Raw genomic sequence first — 14253 nt, 5'->3', positions numbered from 1 at the left:
AATAAACAAGAGAGTGAGTTAAGGGAGAAACTGCATGTCTGCTCTATCCCAAAGGAAAGAGGAAATGTATGCTGACCAAAGCTAAGTCATTTGCAACCTCAAAATACGCATTCTAAATTCTAAAAGCCCATGTTTGACGTGTTTAAGAAAGAGAGCAACCACAGCTGACGTCTTTGTTCAGTGTAGGAGACGGTTTTGTCTAGACTTTCAGGAATGATATAGAATGACATTTTTAGAACAAATCAAAAAATAGTTTTAGATTCCTCTTTTTCCCTTCAGGAAAAGGATTTGACATGCTTCTGAAATCTGAATGTGGTGGATCTATAAATGGCCTCCATCATTTAATAGGAAGAGGAAGGGAAATGAGCCACTGAGAAAAGGTGCTGAACGTGCCATTGGTTTGCCTTCTTACTTCGATAGCAGTGTCATCAATAGCAATCCAGCATCGAATGGGGGAGAGGATGGTTTCTAGGCACATGCTAGGCTGTTGACATACATGTCCTGACAATTCTCAGGATGACACCACGAGGCAGGTATTGCTTGTCTGCTTAGAGATGAAGAGACAGAGACACACAGAGCTTGGGGAACAGCACACAGAGCTACCACATGGATGTGGTACAAGGATGTGCTTAGACATTATGGATGTCTAAGCAAGGGCTGTGTTTGAATGTCCCTCTAAACATGCCACTCTCACCACTGTGTTGATGTTTTCTTTCTCCACAGGGCCAGCATTGTACAGAAACGCATTATTTATTTTCAAGATGAGGGCTCCCTGACCAAGAAGCTGTGTGAACAGGGTAAGAACATGCAGATGGGGGCTAGGGTGAGGGAAGGCTCTTTCAGGTTAAGTATGGCTGCAGGAATTCAGGCAATGGTGCTTTCTGAGTTCCCCTGGGCTCTGCCTCCTCACGTAGCTCTGATTTTTAATCTGGCTGTGTGCTATGGATAATTGGATCCGCCTTAAGCTCTAATTACTCGGCTTGATTCCCTGGGTAGGAGATAATGTACCTTATATTGGTGCTGTCTTCTTATTTTTGTGAAACAGTGATTATTCTGAAGAGGTTCCTTGGAATAATTCACAGGACTTAATTAAGGAATGCACAATTGTGTACCTTTAAAAAGCCTACAGTGGCTCTCTGGAATAATCACCCTCCAGAACTTGCATGGTATCTGAGTAATATGGGGAATTTACCCCAAAAAATAGAACAGTAGAAGACAGGGGTGTCGTGGGTTGGAGGGTAGGGAGAAACTAACCTTGTGATTTTATCACATCCAAGTCTCTGGTCCTCAGACTGCAAGTTCATAAACGCCCTTTCTTTAGCTTAAAACATTCTAATAAATGTCCTTTTTTCTGGTACAAGAGATCAAATCTGGTGCCTCATGCATGCTAAGTACTTTAGTAGTGAGCGACACCTGTGCCTGGGACTGGAACATCCTAATAAACTGCATGTTCACAAAAGGGGCCTGGTCTCCGATTAGGCCTAGCTTAGACCTGCTTCTGTTGCACAGCCTGCCCTCCCGCCATCATACCATATGACTTAATAACGTACAATAAGGCTAGGAAATGGCTCAGTGGGTAAAGCTCTTACCAAGCAACTGCAAAGGCTTGAGTTCAGAGCCCCAGACTCCACAGAAAGCTGAACATGGTGCTTCCCCCCTGCAATCCCATCATTCATCTGTAACATATGAGATGGAAGCAGAGGTGGGAATTCCTGGGTGCTCCCTGGGCAACCAGCCTGACATCTATAGGCAGAAAGCAACAAGAGACCCTGTTCCAACAAGATGAAATATAAGGACCGACACCCGAGATTGTCCCCGCCCCCCCCCAGAAGTGCTAAGGCACACCTGCATTCAGACTCCAACCCAGGCAAGCACACACATCATACACACAAGATTGAATTTGCATGCAAGTGTGTGTATGTGCATGTGTGTGTGTGTGTCTATGTGTCTGTGTGTATTTGTACATGCATGGTAGTTATTGCCATTTATGTTCAAACGCTTGTTCATTAATCTGCTGTGAAAAATAAGACTTTAAACATCTGAACTGGTTTAGAAGTTATTAGATAACCCAATGGAAACAAAATGCTCTGTAATTATACAGCTTAGCTATCTCATTTCTATTCATTTTTGCAGAATTTTTATTTGCCTTTCCAGCAATTAGTCTTTTCAGAAGGAATAATCCTCTCCAACTATAGCAAACCATAAACTACTAAGAAAGGTTGGAGAGAGGTCTACTGGGGAAATAATAATAATTGCTAATAAATTTGAGTGTTTGCTATATGACAGGCACTGTTCTAAACACCTTCTATTGCTTAATTATGTAATCTATACTATAGCCCTGAGTGGTAAAGGCTATTGGATCAGCCATAGTGCAGATGAAAAGCCTGAGGTAGAGAGAGTTCAAATAGCTATGTACAGCCAGCAGCAGAGGGCAGGGATTGACACCCGGAGTCTGTGCCTTGAGCCACTGAACCCCATCATGCTGAATACTCTGTAGGCAGTCCTCTTCAGCCCTGTCTGTATTAGAGCAATGCACTCTCTTCTTGTAAAAAGGCTAGAGCCAAATGTTAAGTAGAATTTTATGGAGATAGTTGGATGCTTGGCATCAGGGTGGGAGTTCTGGACTCTCTGGCCAAGACCCTTGCTAACTTCTGTGTGCGCATTGATATGCACAGGGTGAGGTCTTCCCTCCAAGCCATCTAGCTGATAAATGGTTCTGTTATCTTTTTTCCAAACAAGGAACATCTCCACTCTTTAGGTTCTTGTTTCTTTTTTTCTGTAAATAATTAATTTAATTTTATTTATTTTATGCATGTGAGTACACTGTTACTGTCTTCAGACACACCAGAAGAGGGCATGGGATCCCATTACAGATGGTTGTGAGCCACCATGTGGTTGCTGGGAACTGAACTCAGGACCTCTGGAAGAGCAGTCAGTGCTCTTAACCTCTAAGCCATCTCTCCAGCCCATAGGCTCTTGTTTCTTAAATAACGATCTCATTCCTTACCGGCTTTCCATGAAAGTATGCTCAGTTCCCACAAGCTGGACTCACGGGTGTTCTGACTCACGCATAGCATAGGCTACATCTTACTCTCCCCCTGTGGGTAGCTAGCTCATCGTGCACTGTGGTGTGGTTCTGTTAGTTGGACTGGAAGAAGCCAGGCTTATTTCCAGAATCTGGAAGTTCTTTGGAGACACTGCACAGACAGCCCCACATCTGACAAGAGCGTCAGTGCTGATCGTAGGAAGCCTTGTCTAACGCTGTGTATGCGCTAACCTCCAGTGGGCACAGCGATAATGGAATAGTATGATGTGTCTCTAGTTGCTTCTCTCAGGCTGAGCTCTTAGGAAAATGACTAAGCATACCACTCCTTTCTACTTGATGGACTGAAAAGGCCCAGCAGGTCCTCACGCTCTTGGCTTTTGTGTGCTTAGTAGATGATCCCTGGAATCAGCAGACCCATGAGAAAATTAACACAAAAATGATCACGTTAAGAAAACCATTTAAATATAAGCTGAGCAGAGGGATTTCTTAATGTGTGTAATCACTTAGCAAACGCCAGCTTCTCATCAGAGTCTCTGTGTGCCCTGCTTTCTTGTTGAATCGAATCAAGTCTGTTAAGAAAAGAAATAGTGGAACTTGGGACTATCATTTATTGCCCCAGTTATGACCATTCCTCCATAGGTGATGAAATATAGCCACAATGATAAAAAAACAGTGAGCAATAATGTGTGTGTGTGAGTGTGTGTGTAAATATGGGCACTATTCCACGTATGTATACGATCAGAAGACAACCTTGGATGCCAGTCTTTACCTTCCCCCTTGTCTGAGATGAGTTCTCTTTGTTATTTATTTGTTTTTACTGTGTATGCCAGCCCATGTAGCCCAGGAGCTCCCAGGAAATTCTCCTGTCTTCACTTCCCATCTCTGTTTAAGTGTGCAGTGACAAGTTTGTGCTCCACATCTGACTATTTTACACAGGTCCCAGAGATTCAAACTCTGGTCGCAAGCTTGCATGGTAAGCACCTTTACCCACTGATCATCTCTCCAGCCTGTGTTTTTTTAAAAACAACATGAATATGAAATTACTTGCAATTAAAAAATAGAGAAATATGGTTTATTCCAAAAGGTGATCTGTGACAGATAAATGGTCACACACTTGGATACCAGGTCACAACAGAAGGGGAATGGCAGAGGAGGGTAGGAGGAGGGAAAATCAGAGAAGAGAGAATGTAAGCAGAAGACAGAAAATGAGAAGAAGGTGAGAGGAGGAAGAGAGCTGAGGTCGGGCCTGGTCAGGAAAGCACTTGTCTTATGAGCATGAGGACCCAAGTACCACCTCGAGCCCAGAAGACACACAAAGGCTGTTTGTGATGGATTGCGCTTGTGAGCCCAGCACTGGAGAGGTAAAGGCAGCTGGGTCATGAAGTTCACCTCCCAGCCAGCCTGCCCAGCCTATTTGGTGAGTTACAAGCTAGTTAGAGACCCTGTCTCAAAAACAAGCTATATTGAGGCCAGAGAGATGGCTCAGGACTTAAGAACATATACTGCTCTTGCTCCAGTTCCCAGCACCCATGTGGGCATCCCTGTTACTCCAGGTCACAGGATCTCCCGCTTCTCACCGCCATGCACATGCACTCACATGCAAATACCCATGTTATAGGCACACACATTATATGCAGAATTTTAACTTTTAAATTTTTTTAAAGTTAAAAAAGATAGATGGGCTACTGAGGAATGAGAGCTAAGATTGTCCTCTGGTCTCCACACATGTGAGCATACTTCTCCACTGGCATCTATACACACACACACACAGGCACACACACACACATACACAGGCTTGCACATGTGTGAACACACACATGTACATTTAAAAAGAGAGAAGGAAAATGGGGATGAGGAGGGGGAGGAGACCTGAATATCTCTGAAGAAAATTTCAAAAGCCAACAAATTCAAGCTAGAAATGAGGAAAAAGATAAGTTGTGATAGGAGCAGCACTCAAAATTGGGGAAGGTGAGGCAGAAGGATTGTGAGTTCAAGAGTAGCCTGGGCTATACAGTGAAACTCAGTTTTTAAAAAGAAAATAGGTACTGGGCATGTTCGGTGATACAGCAGTATCCTAAAACGTACAAGGGTGTGAATTTGATTCCCAGTACTGCACAAAATAAATGAAAATAAAGCTGGGTGGCTATCCCACACCTTTACACCTTTGATTCAAACATTCAGTAAATAGAGGCAGGCAGATCTCTATATAGTAAATTCAAAGACAGCCAAGATATGTCACAAAAAATGTGTGTGTGTGTGTGTGTGTGTGTGTAAGAAATGAGACAAAGGGAAACTGAGGCCACAGTCCAGGATGAGAGTATCTGGCTTAGCAGCCCAGCTGTTGCACTGTGGGAATGTGTTGGTACTTGCCGTCACTGCCTTTTGAAAGCCTAGTTTGTTAGCAAGAACCTTTCCTTGGTAAGGAAACAGTTCCCCCTTTCAAACCTAGAAATTCAATTTTTATATGGAAGCTTATTCTCCAAAGGTTGTTATATATTCATTTCTGTAAAGGCCTTCGCAGTATCTTTAACTTTGCTACCTAAATCTAAAAGCCCTTTTGATAAAGCAAAGCTCCCAATTGGTCTTATTTTGGGTCTTCTGGACGTTGTTGCTGCCTCATTTAACAACACCTGGTCTTTACGATCGAGATCCCAGCATGCATCTCTCAGATCCAAAGCCTCTTTTCAAAGCTAATTTAGTTTTTTAGGTTTTTTTAGTTCTCTTTTTTTTTTAAACATTGCAGTGCATCATCACGTGACTGAAAAAGGATCAGATCTTCTGGTTCAAGCTACCTCTCCTAAAATGTACTAGGTGAGGTATGACCTTACTACCCAGAGGCTCGCACAGGAATCAGGTCCAGGTTCTGTGCACAGGTGGCAGTGGGCAGCTTGCTCCTAGGCACAGATAGCAGTCTAGTCTCTGCCAGTGATCCCTGCCTTGGGTGGCTGCAGCCTTCTCCTTTGAGCTTCTTTAGAAATCTCTGAAATCTGTACGGAGGGCTTTGTTTTGTTTATGTACTTTTCTTCATTTGGAAAAGGCAAAATGGAAACAGATTTCTTTTTCACTGGGTATCATTTATGCAGACCTATGTAGAAGAATGAGTCTTTCCTGCAGTGATTGAATCCAGAGTGAGGTCATAGGCTCTGGACCAAAACCAGACCTGGGTCCTACTTCTGCCTGCATGGCTTCACTAACATGCTTCTACATTCAAAAGTAAACTTGATCAAGTCACCCAGCCAGCTTCTTCCTTTTAACAAAAGGAAGGGATGCAAAACAGGGATGCCCTAATTACTTTATTGTTGCTGTAATAAGATACCCAGGCAGACACAACAGAGAGAACAAAGGGTTTATTTCAGTCTTCACTTCAGGGAGATATAGTGCACCACAGCAGAGAAGACAGGGTGGCAGGAACAGGAAGCTGGTTTGTCAGAAATGCAGCTACAAAGAGTACACAGGAAATGATGTTAGGCTACCTAGCCTCAAGGCCCGCCCCCAGTGACCTACTTCCTTCAGCAAAGTTCTATCTCTGAAAGGTTCCATGACCTTCCCAAACAGTGTCACCATCCGGGACCAAGTGTTGGAACACGTGAGCCCGTGGAGGGTATTTCACGTTAAACCTCCAGGGATAAGCAAGGCGCTTCTGTGGACAGTATACGGAATGAGGGCAGCACTTACACAAGGCTCCCTACATCTCTGTACCGTCTCATGCTTGTCTCTATCCCCAAACTCACTTCTCCCCATCATCGATTTTGCATGTTCAAGCCCAGCAAGCTCAGCAAATTCCTAAGGAGATTGAAAAATGCTGCTCCTGACATGCAAAATGGCTTTCATCCCCTTGGTTGCCGCTCTTTTGTACAATATTTAAGAAAAAATGTCCAACTTGCAAAAAGGGAAGATTGATGTTAACACAGCTGGGAGAGCTAAAGAAAACGCAGTTGCAGTGAGTGGCTTCTGAAGGCATTGTCCCCTCTCGGAGGCAGCTGAGCGGCCTGAGAACACTAAGGCAGTTTAGAGCTCTGGATTTAACAATCAGAAATGCTGAATTTATTCATGTAATCTCTCTTTCCCTACTTATCAGCTACTCACAGCTAAAAATGGGGGTGGAGAGAGAATCTTAAGTTTTTCCTGGCTGCTTCTACCCTCAGAAAGAAACTTGAACTTGCAAACACATTTGCAATACCTCCCCCTTATTCCCAGTAAGTCTTTGAAAGCATAAGAGATGATGTGACTGCCTAAGAGTCCCCTCCTCTTAATTTCCAGCATTGTTTAAGCCCTTACTTCTGTGACTCTCAACCTGTGGGTCAAGACCTCTTTGGGGGTCAAATGACCCTTCATAGGGGTCATAGATCAGATATCTTACATATCAGATATTTATATTACAGTTCATAACAGTAGCAAAACTACAGTTATGAAGTAGCAGTGAAAATGGCGTTATGGTTGGGGTCACCACAACATGAGGAACTGTATCAAAGTATCACAGAGTTAGGAAGGTTGAGAACCGCTCCACTTCCTCTCATTGATCGTCTTTAGAGCCACCCCTGTCTCTGCTCTGGTCCAGCATTTTGGGCCCTCAAAAGTACTCCTTGGAGAATAGACACACATTTCTCTTAAAAATCTAGTAGTGAGATGCTACTGTGGAAGGGATGGAGAGGAAGCCAGGATATCAAAAGAACAGCTTGGTAAAGGCTGGAGAGACAGCTTTGTGGTTTAAAGCATTTGCTGCTCTTGCAGATGACCTGGGTTTGGTTCCCAGCACCTATATCAGGTGTCTCACAACCATCAGTTCCAGGGAATCTGACACCCTCCTCTGGTGTTCTCAGGCACCTGCACACACACACACACACACACACACACACACACACACACACAATCTTTAAAATGAGAAGAATAACTGAGTGAAAGCTAGCATTGATTCCCCAAAGTCTCGCCCCCCTACAGATTCTGTACCCTTGGTTCCATAGAACACCTCAGACTGGAGAGCAAGAACTTTGAATTTTTGGTTTGCAAACCATATATTCGTAGTTGGGAAATATAAAATCCATAGCAATCCGAGTGCTGGTCTGGAGTCTTACAAATCAATGCAGCTGTACTGCATCTTCTTTATTCAGGGATCAGGGGTAAGACAAGGTGCTGCGGGCTGTCTTTTATGAGGTCCCCGTCTGCTTTCTAACTTGACTTCCCGTTCCAGATCCCACACTTGATGGGGTGACAGACAGACCGATCTTAGACTGCTGCGCCTGTGGAACTGCCAAGTACAGACTCACATTTTATGGGAACTGGTCCGAGAAGACTCATCCGAAGGATTACCCTCGTGAGTACAGCAGCTGCTTTACGGGTCAGGGGAAGCGCATCGCTAATGCCCCATCTGATCATGGGATCTGTTACCTGAGCTGTGTCAGGCCTGCTCGTTAGTATTCACTGATCTGTGAAACTTGCACCCCAAGGAAGCAAATTCATTGATACACACACAGACACAATCCTGTTATAATTTTAGATTCTTTGTAGGACATTGTTCTACCAGTTTTATCTGTGATTCTTTTATCTTCAAGCCAAGCATTTTGTAGCTTTGGTCTTCCTAAAACAGCTGTACCCATGTTGCAGAACAGACTGTTGTTAAAGATGACTGGCCAAGGGATTGTCTTGACTCCACAGACAGTGGAGCAGTTACTCAGTCCCCGTAGCCATAGTAACTCAGTACTCTCAACCAGTGTCAGTCATCAATCAGTGCACAGGATCCCTGCTGGATCCAGATGTCACCATCTAATGCAGCAGGACCCCAGACTCAAAGCAGCTGATAACGACCGACAAGAGCTGTTGGGAGGCTTTAGAGTCGCTATGTGAAGAACAGATCCTAAAATAGGACACTCTCCAACTCCTTTTAGTCAGACAGTTAGCTCAACAAATTTGTAATGAGCAGGTACTCCCTTAAAAATCTGACAGTGAGCAGGAGAAAAGACTCAGCACAGGGTCCCATGCCATTTAGGGACTGTGGGAAGATAGACAGCAATCAAATAACCACATGGAATTTGTTGCTGTGATGAGCTGACCCACACAATATTAAGCATGTTTACTGATGGCGTCTCCTTGAATTAGAAAATAGCCTGCTTTGTGGATAAACTCCCTGAAGATCAGAGGAAATCATGGTTTGTCCAGAGTCGAATGTGCAATGTCCTGCCTTTGCTTTATGTTTCCTTTAAGACCTGGGAGGGCCCATATTCTGCAGCCTTGGGAGGTAGGGTGGCTGTGGGTGGCGCTGGGCATATTGTGTCTGAGAATGCTCTGTTTTGTTCTTAGTTTATTTCACTCTGAAGTTACCACAGCTGGGAAGCACCACAGAAATAGGAGAGAAGATTAAAAAGAGGGATTGGGGCTAGGTCTCCAAAGGCAAATGGGAAAGGGAGCATGGTAGGGATTTAAGTAGACCCTGGGTATATCAGAACCTCTCTTGGTGCCCAAACAGCCCACCCAAAGGGGACTCCAGCATTTCTGACCAGATCAAGAGGGTTATTATTTAATTTAACTCCCATAAAGTTGAAATTTAGGAAGTTAAGAGCCTCTGGCTAAGGCATTCTTCCGACTTAGCCTGCCTAGTCTCAGCTGGGTGGGAAACCCTTGTGAATAAACTTGCTTCTGCCCAGGAGGGGGCCTTTAGAACTGGAATGCTAGAAAAAAAGTCCTACAGTGTCCCCACTCACAGAAGAGATAAAATGGCTGAGCCATTACTCATCTTTTGTGATCCTAAGGAGTTCTGTCATTTCTGTTTGGCCGTTCTTCTCTCCCAGAATTTAGGTGGTCAAGGGATGGCACCAAATCATTGTCTCCAGCCTCTGGGCACATCACATGCAAAGCTACAGAGGGTTTCCGTGGTGCTGCTGAAAGCTTAATAAACACAAAAGACATGTGTTCATGATTCTGGGATTGTCCCATTGGCAGGCGTCACATCACAGGACCAGGATGTGCCCTGATGTTTCTGTTGAAAAACTTTCATCTTCAAACACAGAATAGCATTACTACATTGTGTTGGGATTATTTCTTCTGGAAGTTTCTCCCAGAAAACTGAAAACTCCTTTGGGATAAAAACTATATAACATGCTCTGGGATAAAAGCTATGATCTGCTCATCTTTGTGTCTTTGTCCCTGCCCAGGCCTGGTACCCTCCTGAGGATTAGGGGGTGACTATGGACTATAGCTGCTACCATCTGGGAAGCAGGTGTCTAGCTAACACTGAGTCAATATGCCCAGTACTGATCAGGGAACACCCTAGACCGTCCTTGCAGGGCAATGGGTGAACTTGGATCCTTGAAGGACTGGGCCACTGGAAGGACATAGGCATGGCGATGATGGCTTCTACTAATAGAAGCTACAGGGATAATTCTGTCATGATAACCAGCCCTGTTGTCAGCCCAGAGAAGCTTCCTGACAACAAACTGTCAAGTGCCAAGTCCCTTGTCTCTTTTTAATTAGTCACACAAAATGTCACTTTCCAAGCAGGGATCTTGGGACAGAGACTCTCAGCTTCTTCAGTTTCTGCATTCTTTTAACATGTTTAAGAATCATTGAGAGCCTCAATATACATACCTTAAATCCCTCAGTGTTTCCCTTAGCTGAGAAAAATTTTAAATATTTATTAATTTTAAGTAACATAGCAATGATAAATACATTGCATGTTTAATAAATTTGTTACATGCCAACATAAAAACATGTGTTTTATGAAAGTAACTGTGTTAGCCAAAGAAAGTAGTTGTGAAAGGGTGTCATTGTCACTGGGACCAACACTTTTGTTTCTGAAAGCTCATGATTTACATCTTTGGTAGAAGTACGTGAAGAAAACTCTAGCCCACATGCATGTGTAACTAGAAAAATAAAGTGTTTGGGGGCATTGGAAAGATTGTTCAGTGATTAAGGGTGCTTGCTCTTCTTACCAAGGCCCTGAGTTGGATTCTGTACACCTACTTACAGCCTTTCTAGCTCAGGGGATCTGACACCTTCTGCTGGCCTCTGTCAGCACCTGCACACATATGGCGTTGTGATCATAAAAAGAGAAAGAGGAAAGAATATGTTCTATGGATGGTGTGGGGGAAGGGGGTGCCTCAGTGGGCCCATGCCGAGGCTTCCCTTCCCCATGAGGGACCAGCCACATGATGGTATAGTATAGAATAAAGTTTATTCAGGGCCTGAGGAGGGGAGTTAAGTGGGTAGTAGTGGCAAAGAAAGGCAGGGAGAGGGAGAGAGTAGAGAAGCAGAGGCCAGACATGACCACGTGGAGAGAGGGGGGAAGGGAGGGGAGTCCAAGAGAGGACAAGAGAGAGGCTAAGAGAGTAAGAAGCAAGAGAAGCAAGAGAGAGGGGAGGGTCAAGAGGCCCCTTTTATAGTGGGTCAGGCCTACCTGGCTGTTGCCAGATAACTGTGGGGAGGGGCATACCTGGCTGTTGCCAGGTAACTGTGGGGTGGAGTTTAGACAGAATCTTAACGTGTGGTACATGTACAGATGAGCAGGCATACACACATGCATATAAATAAAATAATTTTTAAAAACATTATCATAATCTTTCCAGATACTTACAGAAAATCTCTGGTACTATACCTCAAACTACTTCAAAGTCTACAAATGGCAGAATTTTGTTAAGTCCAGTTACAATGCAAAATATGCAGTTGTGCCAATAGATTTGTATTCTGTGACCAAAATTCACTGGTTACCTTCTTCTCTGGATGAATCTTTTACAAACACATGATTGTGTAGCCCTGATGCTGACCATATGGAAGATACTGGCTTACTGAGAATCTCAGATCATCCAAATGTCAAGACTTCACATTAAACAGTATCAAAATCATACCCATTCCCAGAAGACAGAGCCCATCAGGAAAGTGATGGAAAATGGAAAGCTATCAAGGTCATAGTAATGGCTACAAGTTTCCCAAGATTCTGGGTTTTGCTTGAAAACTCAGATTTTATTATTGGCAACAGATACTGTCAGTTGTTTTCCTTGAAGTGACAGACCGACTTCATTTTTTTGAGAAAAATGTCTGCCAGATTCCCAAGTCTGAATACTGTAATTTGCCTGTCATTTGTTCTTTCAAGTAAAAATGATGTTTTATGAATGTGCAAAGAGGCTAGTGTGACTTGCACCTCAGTGAACCACTAAGTGCACTCACTTACTGAGGACAGTCGGAGTGCTCCAGTCCATAGAGCAGAGATACTTTACATTTTTTATTGGTTTTCACATTCTGAAATTAGTCACTATGAATAACAAGGTGTGTATCAGTCAAAACTTCAAATAACTCTTTTTTTTCTGTTACATAAAGAACACTCATGCAAAATTGAGCCTTTTGTTGTCTGTTGTGAATGTGTGGCCCTGAGAAAGACATCAGCTACTAATACAGGCCAAGGCTATTTCCTTGGCCCATCTTCAATGCCAGTGTCAACACACTACAGCAAGCAAATAATGCCTTCATTTTGTTTTTGTTTTTGTTGTTTTGGATTTGGTTTTTCAAGACAGGGTTTCTCTGTATAGCCCTGGCTGTCCTGGAACTCACTCTGTAGACCAGGCTGGCCTCGAACTCAGAAATCCGCCTGCCTCTGCCTCCCAGAGTGCTGGGATTATGGGCGTGTTTTGTTTTGTTTTGTTTTGTTTTGTTTTGTTTTGTTTTGTTTTGTTTTGTTTTGTTTTTTGGTGCCTTCATTTTGTTACAAAATACTTTTAATCTTCAGATTCCCTGAAAGGATCTCAGAGTTCTCAGGAGTCTGTGGATCACACTTTGGTAACCTTTGAAATGATGCAAGAAAACAAACTTGGGTGTTCAACCAAGTGTCTTTGAGTATCACAAGAACTGCTACATGGGAGACTGAACAGTCCCATGTCCAGTCAGCCACCACATACAGTCAGTCAGCCGCCCTGTGCCTTCAGACATTGTGAACTGTGTCTTTGGGTGTCTCTTTTCAACCATTGTACAAAATGCTTTGTTCCAAATTCTGCTTCTGGAGTTCTCTCCTTGGGAGAAATCTGCATTCCTCTCTCTGGTAAGGGCTAGATATGGTGATACAGAGGCAGAGGCCAGTGGAGAATGGACCAAAGGCATTCCTCTTCTCTGATACTATAAAATCTCTGCTGGACATCTGAAAACTGTGGAATTCTTCCCAAACCCTCCCAATGAAGAAGCTCTTGAGATGCATTTTAAGGTTAGACCATGTAAGTTTTGTCTCCTAATTCTGTAAGTGAAAAGGTCTTGACACACAAGAAAGTAGCATTACACAATCAGATGGCCAGAGAAGATATGAACCAGAATCAAAGCTCGGACCAGATAGTTCTTTTCCTTCTCTTGGGATCTCTCATGAAGCAGTCAATAGTTGGAGAATGTCTGAACCAAAACCAAAGCTAAGAGCCAAGTGGTTTTCTTTTGCCTTCCCTTGGGGACTGTCATGAGGGAAATCACTCTGCAGTGTAATTAAACATCTAATGCACAAAGCATCTTCCAATGTAAAGTCAATTGATACTAACTTCTGTGCCATCCCACCTACTGTTCTGCAGACACCCAGACTTAGAAGCCAGAGAGAGCATTCCAGGTTTGTTGGGCTTGAACACATTGCTGAAACCTACTTCAAACTCCATGGTGTCTGTCCTAGGTGTTGCCAGACTGCCACTCCCAACTGTGGGAACCATGGGAGGCACTGCTTCCCAGGAACAAGGTGACCAGGCCCATAAGGATGTCTTGAGGCTTTAAGGAGCTTCCTATAGATGCTAAGTATCTTTCATCACTAGCTCTCATAGGGATCTGGGTTCTTGACAAATGTTTTCATCCTGTAGACAGCTTGTCATCTGCCAATGACTTCCTCCACTTTGGACATCATTTAATACTATTTGACAAATAAATATTGAAGAATATTTTCCTATATCCAGTTTTTAATTTGATGACACATTGTCTAAAATATTAATATGGCCACTGGGAAATATATCCTATATATTTGAAGTTAGTTTTACAATGACATTCAGCCATCTTTTCCATTGGGTCACTTGCTTTAAGAAAAATTATGCCCATGGGGGCTGGAGAGACGACTCAGTGGTTAAGAATACTGGCTGCTCTTTCAGAGAACCTGAGTTAATTCCAGCACCCACACAATAGCTCACACTGTCTGTAATTCCAGTTCTAGGGCACCTGGCACACTCATGCATACATACAGGCAAAACAACAATGCACATAAAATAAAAATA

The 14253-nt window shown here is 43.4% G+C and overlaps 1 protein-coding gene across 1 annotated transcript in view; it reads left to right on the top strand.

Moving 5' to 3' along the window:
- Positions 1 to 14253, top strand: part of Spon1 (spondin 1) — a 277312-nt gene that overhangs the window by 121748 nt on the left and 141311 nt on the right. The window contains exons 4-5 of the mRNA XM_052200940.1: positions 724 to 797; positions 8235 to 8357. Coding sequence (XP_052056900.1) covers positions 724 to 797; positions 8235 to 8357 — 197 coding nt within the window. The remainder of the gene's footprint in view (positions 1 to 723; positions 798 to 8234; positions 8358 to 14253) is intronic.

This window comes from Apodemus sylvaticus, chromosome 1 (assembly GCF_947179515.1).
Source record: "Apodemus sylvaticus chromosome 1, mApoSyl1.1, whole genome shotgun sequence".
NCBI lineage: Eukaryota > Metazoa > Chordata > Mammalia > Rodentia > Muridae > Apodemus > Apodemus sylvaticus.
This window is presented reverse-complemented; position numbering and strand designations above follow the sequence as displayed.